The following is a 19,455-nucleotide window of genomic DNA, read 5'->3' as shown; positions in this document are numbered from 1 at the left end:
AGCTGCTGCAAAATCTGGGCTGTCTGCCTCACAAAGAATATTTGGGTTCCATAGTGCAGAGATAATACTCTTGCTATGTAAAAGAACATTAAGAAGAATCTGGATCAGGCCAATCATGTAGTCCAGCAACCCCATACATGCACACTCTTTCGCTCTCTCAGCATAATAGGAAAAAGAAACTTGGAAAGTACATACTACTTAACTAAACCATCAATATAAGTTGAATCATGTTTCTTGAGATGGGAATAGGCTGGGACTTGGGTGGCGCTGTGGGTTAAACCACAGAGCCTAGGGCTTGCCGATCAGAAGGTCGGCGGTTCGAATCCCTGCAATGGGGTGAGCTCCTGTTGCTCGGTCCCTGCTCCTGCCAACCTAGCAGTTCGAAAGCACGTCAAAGTGCAAGTAGATAAATAGGTACCACTGCGGCGGGAAGGTAAACGGCGTTTCCGTGCGCTGCTCTGGTTCTCCAGAAGCGGCTTAGTCATGCTGGCCACATGACCCGGAAGCTGTATGCCGGCTCCCTCAGCCAGTAAAGCGAGATGAGCGCCGCAACCCCAGAGTCAGTCACGACTGGACCTACTGGTCAGCGGTCCCGTTACCTTTACCCTGTGGGAATAACTGCTCCACCAAGTCTCAACTAAAACCCAGAGGAAGACTTGGGATTCTGAAAGAAATTATGTTGCTGCAATTTGGTGCAGACTTCTTAAAGAGGGTGTAAACTGTGCTTCTCAGAGTTTCACAGTGCAGTTCTCCAGCTAAGTAATGTGTACAAAAATGAATATACCCAGATAAATTCCTTGTTAAAGTGTACATAGTGGTGGGGAAAATCCATAAATTAAGGATTCTGCCTGATGAAACATTAAATGCAAAGCACTTAAAGAAGGGACCCTGAGCATCATCTAGTCCAACCACTTGCAATGAAGGAATCTCAACTATAGCATCTCTGACAAATGGTCATCCAACGTCTGCTTAAAAACTTTCTTTTTTAAGCGGAACGTGTATATAAAACAAAACTATGTATAAAAATGTGTACATCAGTAAAAATTTGTAGTGGAATGCTGAGGAGGTTTGTAAAAAAATCATAATCTGCAAACTGAATTTGAAATTGGGAAAATGAGAAACTGAAAGAAACATCAGTTGACAGATTCACCCATCGCTGACCATACCCTGGAATTTGAAAGACCAATGTTGGACTACACAATTGAGGAAGGGAAAGCTATCAGATAATAATAATAATAATAATAATAATAATAATAATAATAAATTTTATTTATATCCCGCCCTCCCCAGCCGAAGCCGGGCTCAGGGCGGCTAACAACAATAAAAATAGTTCAACATTCTAAAACATTCATTATAAAATTAATTAAATCAAATTAAAATCAAATTAATGGCAACCATCAAGCAAAGATCCCCAGTCTCTCTCATGTGATAATCAATCACATGACACAGTGCACACACACTATTTGAATGGCAATGCCCATCAACTTTTAGGGTGTGTGGCCCCCTCAAATATTTTATTGGGGGGCTGAAGGCCCCTCTGTCCCTAGGAGTTGGCTCCTATGGCGCTCATCTGAAACATGTCGGAACTGGGCTCTGGCATGCTCCTGCTGAAAAAAAGCACTGACTTTCGGACTCAGGAGCTGCGAAGCAAGCAAATAATTCTTCTCCAGCTTGGATTTTAATTGAGGTGGAGAAGAATCTGGGGCCTGCACTGCACGCCTCATCTTTGAGGTGAGCATCATGCATGCCCAAACCTCATAGCCCAGTAATTTGGGGTGATTATGCCTCATGAGCATCTTCAAGCACCTGCACATTGGAATGTGTTGTTGTTGTAGCAGTAATACTATGACCATTTCAAAACTGGTTCACTCAAAGCACCTCAGAGCACAATGACATTTACATAAGGATAAATGAACATAAGAAGATGGATCAGGCCAATGACCCATCTAGTCTTGCATTCTGCTACCATAGATGCGAACCAGGTGCCTTAATGGGAAACCAGCAAGCAGAAGTCCACAATAGATACCTAATAAACATCAGGAAGACAGCTACAGTATTGGCATTTAGGCATCTGCTTAAAGGTAAAAAAAAGGTCAAGGACCACTGGACAATTAAGTCCGGTCAAAGGTGCATATGGGGTTGCGCCACTCATCTCGATTTCAGGCTGAGGGAGCCGACATTTGTCCACAGACAGCTTTCCGGGTCATGTGGCCAGCAGGACTAAACCACTTCTGGCACAACACAACACCATGATGGAAACCAGAGCGCACAGAAACGCTGTTTACCTTCCTGCCACAGTGGTACCTATTTATCTACTTGCACTGGCGTTCTTTCGAACTGTTAGGTTGGCAGAAGCTGGGGCAGAGCAACAGGAGCTCACCCTGTTGCAGGGATTCGAACTGCCAACCTTCTGATCGGCAAGACCAAGAGGCTCAGTGGTTTAGACCACAGCGTCACCTGCATCCTGCTTAAAACTCATCGATTCGCCCAGGCTTTTCCCGAGGGGTGATCCAGCAATGTTGATGTATTGAGGCAATCTGCTGATTTGTGATGCATTTTGTACTCATTTTAGGGATGCAATTTTATTGTTGCTTTTATACCGTTGACTAGAATATTTTAGGCTGCTCAGTGGTTTGCGGTACAGAGATTTTTGCAAATAAAGAAAGCAAAAAATGTGTGCCTTGAAATGTGAGAGGAAAGAAGGGAGGAAGAGAAGAAGGAAGGAAAGAAGGAAGGAAGGAAGGAAGGAAGGAAAGAAAGAAAGAAAGAAAGAAAGAAAGAAAGAAAGAAAGAAAGAAGGAAGGAAGGAAACTGCTACTCACTAGTTCATGGTGCCGTAACCCTTGGCTTTCGTGAATCCCACAGAGATGGCCACCACCAAGGCAGGTAGACCTAAACAGAATAAAGCAAAACAGGCAAACAGTTATGGTTAGAGTCATTTGCAAATGGCCCTTTGCAGTAAGGAATCAGTCTGCTTGCCTTGGGGTGAAGGAAACCCAGAATTCTCCCCTAAGACGGAGGCTCCTTTTACTAAGAACATAAGAGATATACTGGATCCGACCAATGGCCCAGCCAGTTCAACATCTTGTTCTCACGGTGAAGAAGAAGAAGAAGAGTTTGGATTTGATATCTCGCCTTTCACTCCCTTTAAGGAGTCTCAAAGCAGCTAACATTCTCCTTTCCCTTCCTCCCCCACAACAAACACTCTGTGAGGTGAGTGGGGCTGAGAGACTTCAGAGAAGTGTGACTGGCCCAAGGTCACCCAGCAGCTGCATGTGGAGGAGCGGGGAAGTGAACCCGGTTCACCAGATTACGTGACTACCACTCTTAACCACTACACCACTCTGGTGGACAAACGAGGTGACCGTGGGAAGCCTGCAATTGGGACCTGAGTACCAGAACATCTTTTCCCCTTGTGATTTCCAGCAACTGCCATCCAGAAACATAATCACCATGGACAGCAGCCATCGACAGTCCACCCTCCACTATCATCCTTGTAACACAGAGAGATAGCAACACTTCCATACAACCAGACAACTGTAGAGTTGGAAGGGACCACCATATGTTGTCCAGTCCAACCTTCTGTAATGCAGGAATCTTCTGCCCAATGATCCTGAGATTAAAGACCCTCATGCTTTTACTGGCTGAGCTATCCTTCACTTTCCTGCTGGAAAACCCCCGATGATTAAGCTGGGAGACCTTAGGGGCCAATAAAAAAGCACGATTTTGGACCTCTTTGGTCTGATTTTATTTCATTTTCAAGCAAGGAGGAACATGGCCCAAACCCACCTTGGCCTATGAATGAATGTGGCTGATATAGACTCAGGGTAAAGGTACCCCCTGACCATTAAGTCCAGTCGTGGACGACTCTGGGGATGCACGCTCATCTCGCTTTACTGGCCGAGGGAGCCGGCGTTTGTCTGCAGACAGCTTCCAGGTCATGTAGCCAGCATGACTAAGCCACTTCTGGCAAACCAGAGCAGTGCACGGAAATGCCATTTTACCTTCCCGCCAGAGTGGTACCTATTTATCTACTTGAACTTGACATGCTTTCAAACTGCTAGGTTGGCAGAGCACGGAAATGCCGTTTTACCTTCCCGCCAGAGTGGTACCTATTTATCTACTTGAACTTGACATGCTTTCAAACTGCTAGGTTGGCAGGAGCAGGGAACGAGTAATGGGAGCTCACCCTGTCGTGGGGATTGGAACCGCTGACCTTCCAATTGGCAAGCCCTAGGCTCTGTGGTTTAGACCACAGCACCACCCGTGACCCATATAGACTCAGGGTATTAGCCATTATATGTTATAAATAATTCTACTCACTACCTTCCTTGCAATTACATACCTATGGTTTATGTATGTTGGTTTAATTTCACGGCTGTATTTGTTCGACAGTGGTCTCTAATTGTATATGGACTGTGTTTATGGTCACCAGATTCTGTTTGATAACACTGTATTTTGCAGAATCTTGTATAGTCTCTCTCTTTTTTTGGAAATTAATGAAACTGCCACTATTTCTTATTAAATTAACATCACAAAAAATTCATCTACAGCATTTGCTGTTTGCTGTACAGTGAAGCCAGACACAACTTTGTGGGGAGAAAATTCTACAACAGAAAATGCCCCCTCTCTTGCTGGACCAACACCCCCTGAACATTTGAGGAAGGTGGAACTACCAAGACAACTGCCAACTTCTAAAGGAGGTGGGTCACTCCCTCTGCTGATCGCAACACCCAGGAAGGTCTGTAGGGATTCCACCACCCCCATTAAGTGATGGAGAATTTTCAAACAAAAGTGAGATAAATCTTCAGCATTGCACTAATATTGACAAATATTATTTTTGGGGGTTGTTGTTTAGTCGTGTCTGACTCTTTGTGACTCCATGGACCAGAGCACGCCAGGCACTCCTGTCTTCCACTTTCACCCGCAGTTTGGTCAAACTCATGTTTGTAGCTTCGAGAACACTTTCAAGAACATTTTTAGGGTAGGGGTACTGAAATCATTGTTAGTTCATACCAATGTACAAGGAAGTACAGTCATGCCTCAGGTTACAAATGGGTTAGGTTGCGTTTTTTCAGGTTGCGGAAACCTGGATGTACCGGAATGGGTTACTTCTGGGTTTCGGCGGTCGCACATGTGCAGAAGTGCTAAATTGCGCTTTGCGCATGTGCAGACACGCCAAATCGCAACCTGCGCATGCGCAGATGGGCAGCTGCAGGTTGCGGACACTGCGGGTTGTGGACGTGCATCCTGCACGGATCATGTTCGCAACCTGAGCGTCCACTGTAACAGTCTAAGAGAGGGTCCGGGAAGGAGTTGGGGCAAAATCTGTTGCTTCCTTCAAGAAGATTAAAATAATATTCAACCCGGATCCACAGTTTTGCCTGCATTTCGCGAGTGGTGAAACTGGGAGGGCAGCATTTTGCCAAATGTTCTCCAGGGGTAGACTGAAATTTTTCAACCGGAGGGCCTCAGAAATGAAAACCTTCATGCAAGTATATAAAAAACTTTCATTTCTGTTCAATCTTTGCAAATTCTCTTGTTATGGTCACCTCTCCTCGTTGCTTCTTGCCTGCCCCCTGCAATTTTGCACGAAGGACTCTCTGCATCCAGTTCTTGCACCAAGGTGGCCTACTTTGAGGGACTTACAAACCACCAACCCCTATTCTCTGGTACTTGTGGCTGTGTATCAGATGGAACTGCCTCCCTCCTCACCTAAGGAGACCTCAGGCAACTCTTAAGCCCCATCCCCTTGAGTCACTCGTGGATCAATCTATCTCACTGCTAAAGATGGGCAAATCCCATTAGGAGTCAGAGAGACATTGCTTGCCGGGCTGGGCTTAGCATCCCAATGACAAAAGCCCTCGCTCATTACAGACACAATGGGATTTGAGGCAGATTTTCCTCAAGGTGTTAGGCACATTTGAGCCGGTGGCTGCCATGCCCACCGGTCCTTCTTAAGGATAGCACCACACGTAATTCCCAGCAAGGGAGATTGCTTTAATGGTGTTCCAAGGTGACCTGTCAGTCCAGAAGCAGGAGGCTCTGTTTCTGCTGAGATAGGAAGATCCTGTGTGAGGCCAAAGAAACGAGCCTGAAAGGAGAAGGGGGAACACACAGGAACACACATCGCAAATCTCGTAGCACTTTAAAGGCAGTTCTTTCTGACGGCACAAGTTTTTGTGGACTAGGAAAACGATGCATCAGAAAAAAATGGACTCTAGTCCACAAAAGCTTCTGCCACAATGAAGCCGATGGGCTTTAAGGTGCTACATGACTGCTACAACCAAACAAGGACACATCTGTACGACAGTAAGCCCACAGCTTTAGGTGCATGGCCAAACATGTAAAAAAAAAAAGGAAGGGTGCTGGGGTTCCAGAAAAAAATACTTTGGCAGTCCCATCTACCATTGAATGCAGTGTGTTTTGACTATACCGGCAACAACTGATTTTCATAGGGGTGGTGTTCCTGACCCCCACATGTGTGGGTGGACTGTGCATAAGCCTGCCTTGCCCCTGCCCTGCCCCATCGCAACCCCTTTTCTGTCTACTTCTGGGTTGCCACAATGGGAGCATGCGCAGTGGTGCGTCTATTGGATGCGTGTCAATTGGCCATTGCCTGCACACGATTTTGGCTTTGGGAGCGATCAATGAAGCGTACCCCCCACATAAGTTGTGGGCTTACTGTATAGATCTATAGCCCTAAGATACCACTTGGTTTCCCCCGAAGAATCCTGGGAGCTATACTTTGTTGAGAATGCTCCATCCTCTGTCTGTATGGCCCCCTCTGTTGTGTATATGTGCCTGCCTGCCTGCCTGCCTGCCTGCCTGGTGGACACACCTGTGATCTGCACATGTGTGTAGTGGCTGACTGCTCAGAGATGCCACAGGCATGCAGTTGGCCTCTGTGAGACCAAGATGCTGGACTTAATGGGACACCAAATTGATCCAGCAGGGCTCTCCTTATGGTTTCAAGATGTATGGGACTAGTAGAGGTGGTTCCCCACTTTATGGAATTTCCCTTGCAGGAGCACCAAAGTCTGAACCTGAGCATTTTGAGGAGACTATATTAAGATCTTCCTTCTATTCTTCCTTCCTTTAATTGGAATGCACCTTAATTTAAGTTCATAGCACAGAATACAATATTTCAGTAGATGCAAGGCTTTAAGTACGGCTACCTAAGTCAAGCCCTCAGAATGGGAATGCAGGTAGTGCTGTGGTCTAAACCACAGAGCCTAGGACTTGCCGATCAGAAGGTTGGCAGTTTGAATCCCCACGATGGGGTGAGCTCCTGTTGCTCGGTCCCTGCTCCTGTCAACCTAGCTGTTTGAAAGCACGTCAAAGTGCAAGTAGATAAATAGGTACCACTCCGGCGGGAAGGTGAATAGTGTTTCCGTGCGCTGCTCTGGTTTGCCAGAAGCAGCTTAGTCCTGCTGGCCACATGACCCGGAAGCTGTACGCCGGCTCCTTTGGCCAATAAAGCGAGATGAGTGCTGCATCCCCAGAGTTGTTCACGACTGGACCTAATGGTCAGGGGTCCCTTTACCTTTACCTTTAAAGTCAGGCCCTCAGAATGGGGGTGGATGGAATGGAAGATCAAACAAATGTCTATCACTTTCTCAAAGATGCTCACAGAATCAGAGTCAGAGGGGACCAAGAAGATCATTCTAGCCAGTCGACTGCAGTGCAGGAATATGCAGCTGTCCCGTAAAGGAACTGAACCTGAGACTTGGTGTTATCAGCTCTAACTAACTGAGCCATCCACAAATATTCTGACTTAGTTCTCCCAGAAACTCAAGGACAGCGTAGCTCAATGCACCCGATACAGAGGCTCGATAAACTGTTAACAGGGCTGATGATTCAGAGCTCACTCTCTGCTGCCAAGCTTTTAAAAGGATATTAAATGACAATTAAACTGGGATTACACAAGGTAAGACTAAAAGCAAATAAATTAAAGTCATTTGAGTCAATAAAGCTCGGCGATAGTAAACAGAGGATCTCTCGGGAGAGAAGATCTTGACTTGGAGAGCAGTTCTACACATAACATTGAGCGAGGTGGTAGAAATTGGGTCTCTACCAATTCTAACTGCAGGGGAGAGTGGGCTTAGTTTTTCCGTGCTTCCCCATGCAAGAAAACAAACAGACAAAGCAAAAGCTAAACTCAAACAAAATGGAAAAAGCTACCTCACTCCATGTCACAAAGTGGTGCATTCCAACTGTACAATTCTATGATCCTATGATCAGGAAGGGACTTATGATTGGCTTTTCCTTAACAATTATAATTATTAATATTTATTTACTGTGTTTATATCACAATTTTCCAAGGAGCTAAATGTGGTGCACATCCCTTCCCAGGTTTATCCTAATAACAACCTTGTGAGGTATGCTACAGGTGAGTAAATGGCCCAAGTGGGAATTTGAACCCGGGTCGCCTGGGTCCTAGTCCAACACTACCCCACACTGATTTTCCCCCTCCTTAATATGCTGTTTTGCTCAATGTATGCAGTCCTGGTAGGGAGTTTTTAACAAGGGAGAGCATTACAAAAATGCAACCGTCTTTTCACTTTAAGAAGATCAAGAACTGTCAGCCCGTCTTCCAACTCTTTCTACTTCACTTAAAGAGTGTCTCCCAGATTTAAAATGAGTGCCAAGCTGAACATTTCTCTGCTAATATTTTGGATTATTATTATTTTTTCATCCAAGACCATTGAATAAGGCAAACTAGATGATCATCATCAGTAATATATATTGCTTAATATGCAAAATCCCTAAGCGGTTTACATAAAACACTGCAAGATGATTTAAAAGATAAAAAAATGTACCGTATTTTTCGCCCTATAGGACACACTTTTTTCCCCTCCAAAAATGAAGGGGAAATGTGTGTGTGTCCTATGGGGCGGATGCAGGCTTTCACTGAAGCCTGGAAAGCGAGAGGGGTCGGTGCGCACCGACCCCTCTCACTCTCCAGGCTTCGCGCAGCTCTCCGCAAGCCATGGGAGCCCGCGCTGGGCTCCCGCGGCTTGCAGAGAGTTGCCTGCATGCTGAAGCCTGGGCGCGCTGAGCTCAGTGTGCCCAGACTTCACGCGACTCTCCCCAAGGTGTGGGAGCCCGGCGCTGGGCTCCCGCGGCTTGCGGAGAGTTGCCTGTTCTGGGGGCTGGGGTCGGGGGTCGGGGGAAGCTCGGGCTTCCCCCGCTCCAGCCCCGCGCCTGGGGGGGAAAATAATTTTTCCCCCTTTATTCCCCCCCCCCCAAAAAAAACTAGGTGCGCCTTATGGGACAGTGGGTCCTATAGGGCGAAAAATACGGTATATACAACATTTAAAAACAAAAGCAGAAAAGAAATACACCAGTTAAAACAGAGAAACCATAAAGAAAACATTCAGCTAGATGTCAGTGAATAATAAAACAGAACACTGTGATACTTGCTTACGGTAGTTAGATAGGAGGATTTTAAAGGTTGCCACTGTTTCTGCCTCAAGAACAGCTAATGGAAGAATATTTGACCATTGGCCATGTTGACTGGGGCATGTTAGCTGGAGTGCCTCAAATTCCCCACCCATGGTTTAAAATATACTTTCTGAATCTTCCATACCATATGTATGTGTGCGTTGGAATAGCTGCCACTATCCTCCCCACACCCATTTGCCCAGGAACGATGCTGGGTATTTTAGAAGATGCAAAATGGTGGCCAGGCATTTGCATGGCCTTCCCATCATCCTTTGGGGGTGGGGAAGGGCAAGATTACAAAGTTAACCACCATCACATGACACAGATGCTGTTGTCACTTCTGGAGGCAGCAAAACAAAGGGGGGCACCTTCCAGAATATTTGCTATTGCTAATGGAGTCCCACACCCAGGAGAAACTGCTGCAAGAGTTTCTCCTTTACCTGGAGAAATCCCTCCCACCCTGATTTCACTGCCTACAAGTAGGGTGGAAATGGTCAACTGCGCCATTTACGCTGATGCAGAATTTCTGTTAGGCTAATTATCAGTAAGGCCGGTGTTATGTACGCAAGAACGCAACTTGATCACAGAAGTGGTAAGGAGTAGTTAAGGGGGAAACAAATGACTAAAGGTAAAAAAAAGTAAAGGTAAAGGACCTCTGGACGGTTAAGTCCAGTCAAAGGTGACCATGGGCTTGCAGCGCTCATTTCGCTTTCAGGCCGAGGGAGCTGGCGTTTGTCCACAGAAAGCTTTCTGGGTCATGTGGCCAGCAGGACAAAACCGCTTCTGGTGCAACAGAACACGATGATGGAAACTAGAGCACACGGAAATGCCATTTACCTTCCCGCCACAGCGGTACCTATTTATCTACTTGCACTGGCATGCTTTTGAACTGCTAGGTTGGCAGGAGCCGGGACAGAGCAACGGGAGCTCACCCCATTACAGAGATTCGAACCACTGACCTTCTGATTGGCAAGACCAAGGGGCTCAGTGGTTTAGACCACAGCGCTACCTGCGTCCTCTCTAATGACTGAAAGATAACATGAAAAGGGTACAAGGAGGGAGCTACAGAAATGCTTTTTTAAAAAGGGGGCTAAGTGTTTCCAAGAACTGTGGTTGCAGTGGGGGACTTGGGGCTCTCAAATTTCAGCAGTGCCCTGTGTGGCACACCCTGCCTCTCACAACCCATTCTGCAGCATTGCATGTGGTGCCAAGTCGCTGCATCCTAAAACCACCCCTGGTGGTTGGATGGAAAGATGGTAGAGCAATGAGTTGGCAGAAGGTGGTTGGGGAAGAGGATGGAACAGCCAAGGTGACACATTTTGCCTATAGAGAGCGTATCTTTATGGAAAGCTCTCGGTCCGGTAACACATTATTGAACAAGGTCTCGCTAACTGGGAATTGACTGTGAGCCTCCGTATTTGAATCCCCAAGGGAAATTTCTCCCACAACACATGTCTCTTGAGAGAGAAAATATTCTGCTTGACACTCATGGGAAGTTTCCATTATCCTACTGGCTAGGATGTGTCCCAGAGCAGGACATGGCCCCAAATGTCCTCCATTCAATCCTCTAATATCTTTCCGTGTGAAGGGTGAAACAGATCCTTTTAAATTCTCAGAGGAGTTCCACTCAAATCAACACCACCCTGGGGAAATCCAAGAGGTTAAAGGATTACCTAGCTCAGGGCCAAGCAAGCAGCAGGCGGCCACAGTGAAGCTGACTTTGTAACTTTGGTCACAGCCAGAGGTGCAGAAAAAAAGAATTTCCCTTAGGGATTGAGGGGTGGGGGGCAATTCAGTTCAGTTTTCATTTTAATGCAAAGCTACACTTCTGAAAATAATATGCAAACCGAACTGCAGCTATCCTTTGAAGTTTAGCAAATTGAGTTGATCAGTTTCCCAACCAAGAAAAAGTGTGCAGAACTGTGCATATTGGGGAAGTGTGCATTAAAAGAACCCATACACTTTTGAAAATCTACAAAACACACCACATTGTGAAAAATTGCCAGATTCGTATGGAAAGCCCATAAGCCGAACCTGAGTGCAACAACACTCTCCCCACTTGTGATTCTCAGCAACTGAGAATATCAGGAGGAATCTTGAAACGCATCGGCTCAGAAGTTTAATCACTTACCTTTTAGATCTTTTTGGCTTCTACCTTTGCTTGACCGGAACAGGATATGCATTGAACCTGTGTTCAGTGGAATGTATGAACAAGCCTAATTTTCCCCTCAAGGAAGAATTGTGCAACAGGTGCCCCAATTCTTCTCTGCTTTGAATTGAAATCTGAACCAGGGAATAATCTCCTGTTCTCCTCTCACCCACCCAGCCCCCAAATCCTTTTATAAAGTAGTTATGCTGCTGAACTTGCAGTGATGTGACTATTCAGAGGCATTTTGTCAGGTTGCACAGATTGCAGTATGAGCCACAAAGTAACTAGTCACAGTCTTAAAATTCATCTGCCCTGTAATCTCCTTCCCTTCATTTACATTTCTTATTCCACAGCTCAAAGTGGCATACATGGTTCTCTCTGCCTCCTCATTTTATCCACACAACAGCCCTGTGAGGCAGGTTAGACTGGCCCAGGATTGTTGGTTTCTGTTTATGCCACTGTGCAGTGTTTGGAGTCACAAGACTCTGTTTTGCATTCCAGAGATTCCAGGCTGTTGGAAGTCTCACGGAAGACAGGAGACAGATGTGATGTTACTGGTTTCCTGTTCCTTTGTTTTCCAGTTGCTCTCTGCCTTTCACAGAGAGAGCATATATATTTCTTTTCTGTCTGCATAGTTAGAAATAAAACCTAGCAATGTAGCTCAAACTTCTCATCTCTTCTGCTGCTTTGATACTCTGCTGAATGGGGAATGTGCCTGGTCGTTAACCATCATCGGAGGAGATTCCGAAGGCTCGACCGGAGGAGTATCTCGGTCGTAGCAGAGATTCCGACAAGGATAACCCAGCAAGCTTCATGGGTGAGTGGGGATTCGAAGCTCAGTCTGTGAGGGCCTAGTCTAACACCCTAACCATTACACCACTGATCTAGCTATCCAGGAAGTGGGAGGAGCAACCTGAAATGCTTACTGTGTTTTTAAGAGAGACCCAGTAACCAGCACCACTCTGAACACAACATGCACTGTGGCAGAACAATCCCACCCATGTAGATGAGGATAGATTTCTCAAGTCAGCTGTTCGGACTCTGCATCTGAGCAATCCATCCCACTGGAGCAATTGCACAGTCAACTCATGCCACAATAATATCCATATGTATTGAAACTGTTTTGCACTGGGGGATTTGAATTTTAAATCTCCAGGAGAATGGTACTTTCTGCAGCTTTCTACACCAAGATGTGAAGCCAGCTGCATTCCCAATCATTTCCTTAAGGAAAACTAATGGTACTGAATTCTAAATTCCATGCTCAAGCAACGTTTGAAAAGATCGACCCCTAACCAAGTGAGCATCCCAGCAGCATAACAAGCCATGCTTCTCTTTGCTGGCACATAGAAAGATGCCTGATACTGAGACACACCATAACGGGGAATTTCCACAGCTTAGTGGAAGAACAGCTGCTTTGCATGTAGAATGTCCCAGGTTCAGTCCCCAGCATCTATCACTGAGTTGCAACCCTTCTCCTGATTTCCCTTCTCAAAATGAATTCAAACAGAGATTAAATGAATATGGATGTGTGTGGTGTTATTTCAGTTTCATGCATCAAAACCAGAGTCTTCTTCTGGGTTCCACACCTTAACACTGCAATATAGATTTTGGGATTCTGAGCAGAGGAACCCCTTTTCAGCATGATTCAAATCCACCCATTTGAGCTTCAGTTGATGCTCAGCACTGGGTGCATTTGTTGAAGGGTGTGTTTGCTCCCCCCCCTTCCCAGCTCCAGGTTTGACCATGGGATCCTCACCCCATCCAAGACACAGGAAGCGTTTGCGGATGATGCGGTTTCGCAGCCTGCCCGTCACAGCCATGTAAGATTGCCAGGCTTCGGTCAGCACCCAGCAGAAGGAGGAGAGGAAGAAAAAGTGAAGGAAGGCAGCCACCAAGGTGCATATCACCTGGAAAAGTGTGTGAGAGAAATGACATGTGTAAGAAGGAGGAGGAGAAAGTCAAGGACAACAGACAGCTGGACCATAAGAGGTAAAGCAAGGGTCAGCAAACTTTTTCAGCAGGGGGCCGGTCCACTGTCCCTCAGACCTTGTCAGGGGCCGGATTATATTTTGAAAAATAAAATAAAAATGAACGAATTCCTATGCCCCACAAATCACCCAGAGATGCATTTTTAATAAAAGGACACATTCTACTCATGTAAAAACACACTGATTCCCCGAATGTCCATGGGCCAGATTTAGAAGGCGATTGGGCCGGATCCAGCCCCGGGCCTTAGTTTGCCTACCCATGAGGTAAAGGGACCGTATGCCATAATAACTTCTTAGGCCAAGTCTCTTGTTTATTTATTTTTTAAACACACACACACACACACAAACCAAACAAGCCATTTTTATATAACAAAAAAACCAGACAAAAACCACTATCTGACCCCCCCCCCCCCAGTGTTTTAACGGGTTGCTTTTACGCTTGCTTTTAGATTTGTAAGCCGTTTTGAGCAACTCCTTCCTGGAGTGGAAATGTGGGGTGGAAGTTCTAAAAATAATACAAACTGGCAGCAGGAATGGCGAGTGTCGGCGGAGGGCTGGAGCCAAGCCATTATGAGCCGAGCCAAATCTCAGCGGAGGCTTGGCTCAGCTCGAAATGGCTGAGGGATTTCTGAACCGAGGAGTCTGAATTATGAATGCTCCCTTTCTGAACTCTGCTGCTGTCACTATCTAGGTTTCCCCGAGGGCTGCCAGCTGGCTCTGCCTGCATTAGAATATATAAAGATGAGGCCTATCGGAAGGAACTCTTACTTCGGACTTCCCAGACGAGTGATGATGAAAAGGAAGATGCTGATATACATTTTCGTACGCATATAGGAGAAAAAGAAGAGCAGGTAATTGCCTTCCACTCCCTGTTCCATTAGCTAAAATGGGATGCAAGGCTTTGGCATTGCGGAGGATAATTGTTAGAGACGCACACTCACTTTTGGACAAGTCAAAGGCAGCCCAGTCTATGCAAGAGCTGCTGGGATACCTGCCTACAAGCCATCAAAAACAGGTGAGTATTTGGTTTGAAACAGATTCATAGAACAGAATCATAGTGTTATGTTGCGGGTGAACATATCAGACGACACAGCGATTCTTCAAACACCTCTTGTTTATTCACAGGCCAGAACAGAACTGAACGGAAGGGTTCAGCCAGCCTGCTTATATAGAGCTCCACTACAACGCAACAGTAACCACTTTCTGTAACTATCCAATCACTGAATGTCACTTTCAATCCCTTATTTGCATATGTGGACCTGAGTGAAAACTATCTACAGTATCCCCCTGCTGGCCCAGGATGAGAACTTCAGTACATAACACATAGAATCGTAGATTCTGGAAGGGATCCTGACGATCATCTAGTCCAACCCCTTGAAAGGCAGGAATATGCAGCTCTTCCATACGGGGATCGAACCTGCAACCTTAGCATTATCAGCACCACACTCTAACCAACTGAGCTATCCTATGGGTATCAATACCAAACCAGCTCCAATCCAAACATTCTGCCTTAGGCAGTGGCTGCAGCCATGACTCCTTCCCCGGGATTCTAACCCATCGAGGCCCTTTCCCTTCTGCCTTCAGTAGCAAAACCTTTTCTTGTCCTTTGAAGCAGGCGGCGATGCTTGGCCAAGCGTGATTTAATAATCAAAAAGGCTGCCAAGCTGCAGCGGAGAGAGAGAGAGAGAGATTGGCTAGGCGGGCGCCTTTCTTCTTCATCATCCCTTTTGTCTAATGTGACCAGGAGCAAAAATATGCATCTTTTAAATGTACTGCTTTCATCTTCAAAGGCTCTCATAAATGCAGAGAGGGGCACTATTCACTAGGGGTGCACACAGGTGGAAAATGTGTGTGTGTGTGTTTGTCAGGGGAGCAGGGACACCATAAAGACACAGAAAAATGGAAGCTGGAACAACAACAAAAGCACTGCTAGCTGCTAAAGACGACTCTACACCAGTTAGAAGTTTTAATGGCTCTCTCTCTCTCTCACACCCCCCCACACACACCCGAATTAATCCAGAATGCAGCAGCTAGACTGGTGACTGGGAGTGGCTGCCGGGACCGCATAACACCAGTCCTGAGAGATCTGCATTGGCTCCCAGTATGTTTCCGAGCACAATTTAAAGTGTTGGTGCTGACCTTGAAAGCCCTAAATGGCCTTGGTCCTGTATACCTGAAGGAGCGTCTCCACCCCCATCGTTCTGCCTGGACACTGAGGTCTAGCGCCGAGGGCCTTCTGGCAGTTCCCTCACTGCGAGAAGTGAGGTTACAGGGAACCAGGCAGAGGGCCTTCTCGGTGGTGGCGCCCGCCCTGTGGAACGTCCTCCCACCAGATGTCAAAGAGAAAAACAACTACCAGACTTTTAGAAGACATCTGAAGGCAGCCCTCTTTAGGGAAGTTTTTATTGTTTGATGCTTTATTATGTTTTTAATATTCTGTTTGGGGCCGCCTAGAGTGGCTGGGGAAACTCAGCCAGATGGGGGGGGGGGTATAAATATATTATTATTATTATTATTATTATTATTATTATTATTATTCATAGGGGAGCAGGAGCAATGTGAACTGTATTGAAGGAAGTGAGGAAGACTCTTTTCATTCCTCTCCTCTCCAGGTATCTTCATCTTACGGGAAAAAAATTCCCTACAAAAATCCATTGACGGAAATAAAAAATGAAGCAACCCTTTTGCCTGATCACCTTCAATTATGTCTTTATCCTTCTGTCTCTGCTTTAGTACCACTTTCCTCAAATCAAGACGAGTCATTAATCTGATTGCTTTGATGAAGGTCTGTTCGCTTGGGAGAAGGTGGTGCCAGATTTGCCCTACCAGCTATTTCTCACTTTAGATCGATGGCGATCGACAGATTTCATCGAGAGCTGTCCATAATTTGAATGCCTTTAAAAGAAGTTGGCATAAATGTCTGATACGGAGTTCAGAATATTTTATATATTTATTCCATTCATATCCCACCTTTTCTTCCAAGGAGCTTGAGGTGGTCACATGGTTCTCCCGCTCCTTATTTAATCCTCACAACAACCATATGAGGTGGATTAGGCTGAGAGGGAGTGACAGGCTCAAGGTCACTCAGGGAGCTTCATGGTCAAGCAAGGATTTGAACCCTAGTATCCCAGTTCCTAGTCCAACACTCTAATCACTACCTAACATTGCCTCTTTGCTCAGCTTGTGCCTGGCTTTTCTTCCCTTGCAGCTGAGAATTTAAATCGACCCATTCTGCACATCACATTAAACCGTTGTTTAAAACAAACCATGGTTTAATGTATTAAACTATACTTTGATGTGACCTGCAAACCTGGTCGTTGTTACTTCTGCTGTTATTTTGTTGGTCAATTTGCTCCTAATGGTTGTTGATGACACTGGAAATGCAGCAAGCTTAAGAAAAGTCAAAGGGTTAGTCTTTCTGTCCGTAACTGACCTCTGGAACGTATAGCTACAAGAATGCTGAAGCAGTGAGCATTGATGGGCAGGATTCACCTAATGTGTACTAGCAGCAGAAGCTCTAAACAAGGAATTCTGCTCACACGATGGGACTTAACCCCTTCTATTCCCACCACATGTCTCTCACTCTCTCTCAAAAAGTTGTTCTGCATGGATCAGGAGAACCCACAGAACAGCATTCGGGGGAGGATAAAGGGGAGCATTCCATCTGGCAAGCTGAAACTGCCTTTGACTAATTAAATCATCTTTTTTGGGGGGTTACAGGTAGGTAGCAGCATTGGTCTGCCGTAGTCGAAACAAAAAAAAAAAATCATTCCAGTAGCACCTTAGAGACCAACTAAGTTTGTTATGGGTATGAGCTTTCGTGTGCATGTTCACTTCTATTGTTTTTGTTTGGCACAATAGTGTGTATTTTGTGTGTGTGTGTTTTGTATTGTAAACTGCCCTGTGCTCATCGAATGAAGGGTGGTATAGAGACTGATTGAATGAATGAATGAATAAATGAATGAATGATGCTATCCACCTAGCGTGATGTTGAATTCCACCCAATGTCTCGTAAATGGGAGTAAAATATTTTGTGGAGGCAGATGGCTCCTAACCATGGTAGCCAAAAACAGCTACAGTGGTGCCCTGCAAGACGAATGCCTCGCAAGACGGAAAACCCGCTACACGAAAGGGTTTTCCGTTTTGGAGGTGCTTCGCAAAACGAATTTCCTATGGGCTTGCTTCGCAAGACGAAAATGTCTTGTGAGTTCCTGTGGGGTTTTTTCCCTCCCCCCTTTTCCCCAAGCCGCTAAGCCGCTTATCAGCTGATCCTAAGCCGCTAAGCTGCTTAACAGCTGATCCGCTAAGCCGCTTATCAGCTGATCCTCTAAGCCGCTTAACAGCTGATCCGCTAAGCCGCTTATCAGCTGATCCGCTAAGCCACTTAACAGCTGATCCGCTAAGCTGCTAAGCCGCTTATCAGCTGATCCACTAAGCCCGCTAAGCCGCTAATAGTGCTAATCCGCTAAGCCGCTAATGGGCTTGCTTCGCAAGACGAAAAAACCACAAGACGAAGAGACTCGCGGAACGGATTCTTTTCGTCTTGCGAGGCACCACTGTACTTCCATGTGCAGTAATTATTTTAAACACAGTGTCCTTTCTAGGCTCCCAAGTTGCAGTCTGGCCATGCACAGTTAGGATGGGGGTGTTGCGTCCTACAGAGCAGGGCCAGGAGCAGAAAAGTCTGATAGTCCTGTCAAGGCTAGTGGTAGTCCAAATTTGGTAGTCCAGTTCAGGTTGGTGCTGCCAGATCCAGCATACATCTCCTCCTCCTCAGTTGCCCAACTGCCCTGCTTTTTGATAGCCTTAGAATATTTGGGTTGGACCAGATCCAACTTGGGGCGATTTGGAGCTACCTCAACATATTCCAGCCAAATCCCACATGGGCCTAAATGGGCCCAGTTCAGTTTGAAATCCAGGCACAGCACAGCCCTGATATTCACCACCATCTCCATTATTACAGACACTCCCCAGGCCTTGAATCTGCATCAACTTAAGGACTGCTTTGCAAGATCATTTTTCTCTTTTTCTTCTTTTGTTTGTGTGTCCACAATAGCTATTGTTGAAAGGTATGCCGTTAAAGTACATGGAGGTTCGATTGAGCTCTATTGGCTCATAGACCTTCTCCAAGTTTCTCCAAAACGTGCTTAAAAGCCATTCAAAAGCTTCCACAACATTTGGAATATTCTCCCTCATATTTACCTACCTAGGCAATGCGTGTGGGTTAGGGTTTCTTAATTAAGGTCAGCAACTGGCTCCAGGCTTGGTGTATGAAAGGGGTGCTATGGAAGAGCAGAACATTTATTAAGTGGAACATTCTCCTCTGCCTCCCCTTTGGTCAATCTGTCTTTTTGAATTTGAGAGATAGAAACCACTGAAGCTCGCAAACTGGTCCTGTTCTTGCAGGAAAGTGCCAAGGGGACTGGGGCGATGGGAGTCAGTGAGAGCTAACTCTAGGCAGAAACTCAAAATGCATCACAGCTGAAGTCTTTCTCCTTATTCTTCTTAGAAACAGTAAAGATGCTCCCCGGATTCTCAAAGGTGATACATGTGTAATTTTACCATTCAGTGGTACGTTCAGAGAACGAAATAATGAGCCAAAGGAAAGCAAATGAATGTCTCTCCCTGGGAGTTCAGCTATCGTAACAGCAGCAACAACAAAAAACCTGGGCAAATTCCTACCTTATTCCGGGTCTGGGTTTGCCCAATCAGGATGAGAGCATTGGAAGATATGATGGAGAGGCAGAAGTTGATAAGGATGACGGAACGTTCGGAACGGATGTACCTACAGAAGACGAAGAAAAAGGTAGACGGAAGGACAGAGCCTTAGATCCATGATCTGCAAATTGTCAAAAGGCTGGTCATGGGAAT

The 19,455-nt window shown here is 45.9% G+C and overlaps 1 protein-coding gene and 1 pseudogene across 10 annotated transcripts in view; both read right to left on the bottom strand.

Moving 5' to 3' along the window:
• The window catches only part of ADGRB1 (adhesion G protein-coupled receptor B1), a 388,463-nt gene that overhangs the window by 51,874 nt on the left and 317,134 nt on the right, over positions 1-19,455 (bottom strand). For all 9 annotated transcript variants that reach the window (XM_082235447.1, XM_082235451.1, XM_082235450.1 and 6 more), the window contains exons 20-22: positions 19,267-19,369; positions 13,353-13,503; positions 2,823-2,892 (exon numbers count right to left, since the gene is read on the bottom strand). In XM_082235447.1, the coding sequence (XP_082091573.1) occupies positions 2,823-2,892; positions 13,353-13,503; positions 19,267-19,369 (324 nt within the window). The remainder of the gene's footprint in view (positions 1-2,822; positions 2,893-13,352; positions 13,504-19,266; positions 19,370-19,455) is intronic.
• LOC309539766 (tigger transposable element-derived protein 1 pseudogene) overlaps positions 1-19,455 on the bottom strand; it is a 247,767-nt pseudogene that overhangs the window by 219,907 nt on the left and 8,405 nt on the right. The gene's annotated exons all lie outside the window — the stretch shown is intronic.

The sequence above is a fragment of the Podarcis vaucheri genome (genome assembly GCF_965113315.1).
Source record: "Podarcis vaucheri genome assembly, chromosome: 8".
Taxonomy (NCBI): Eukaryota; Metazoa; Chordata; class Lepidosauria; order Squamata; family Lacertidae; genus Podarcis; species Podarcis vaucheri.
This window is presented reverse-complemented; position numbering and strand designations above follow the sequence as displayed.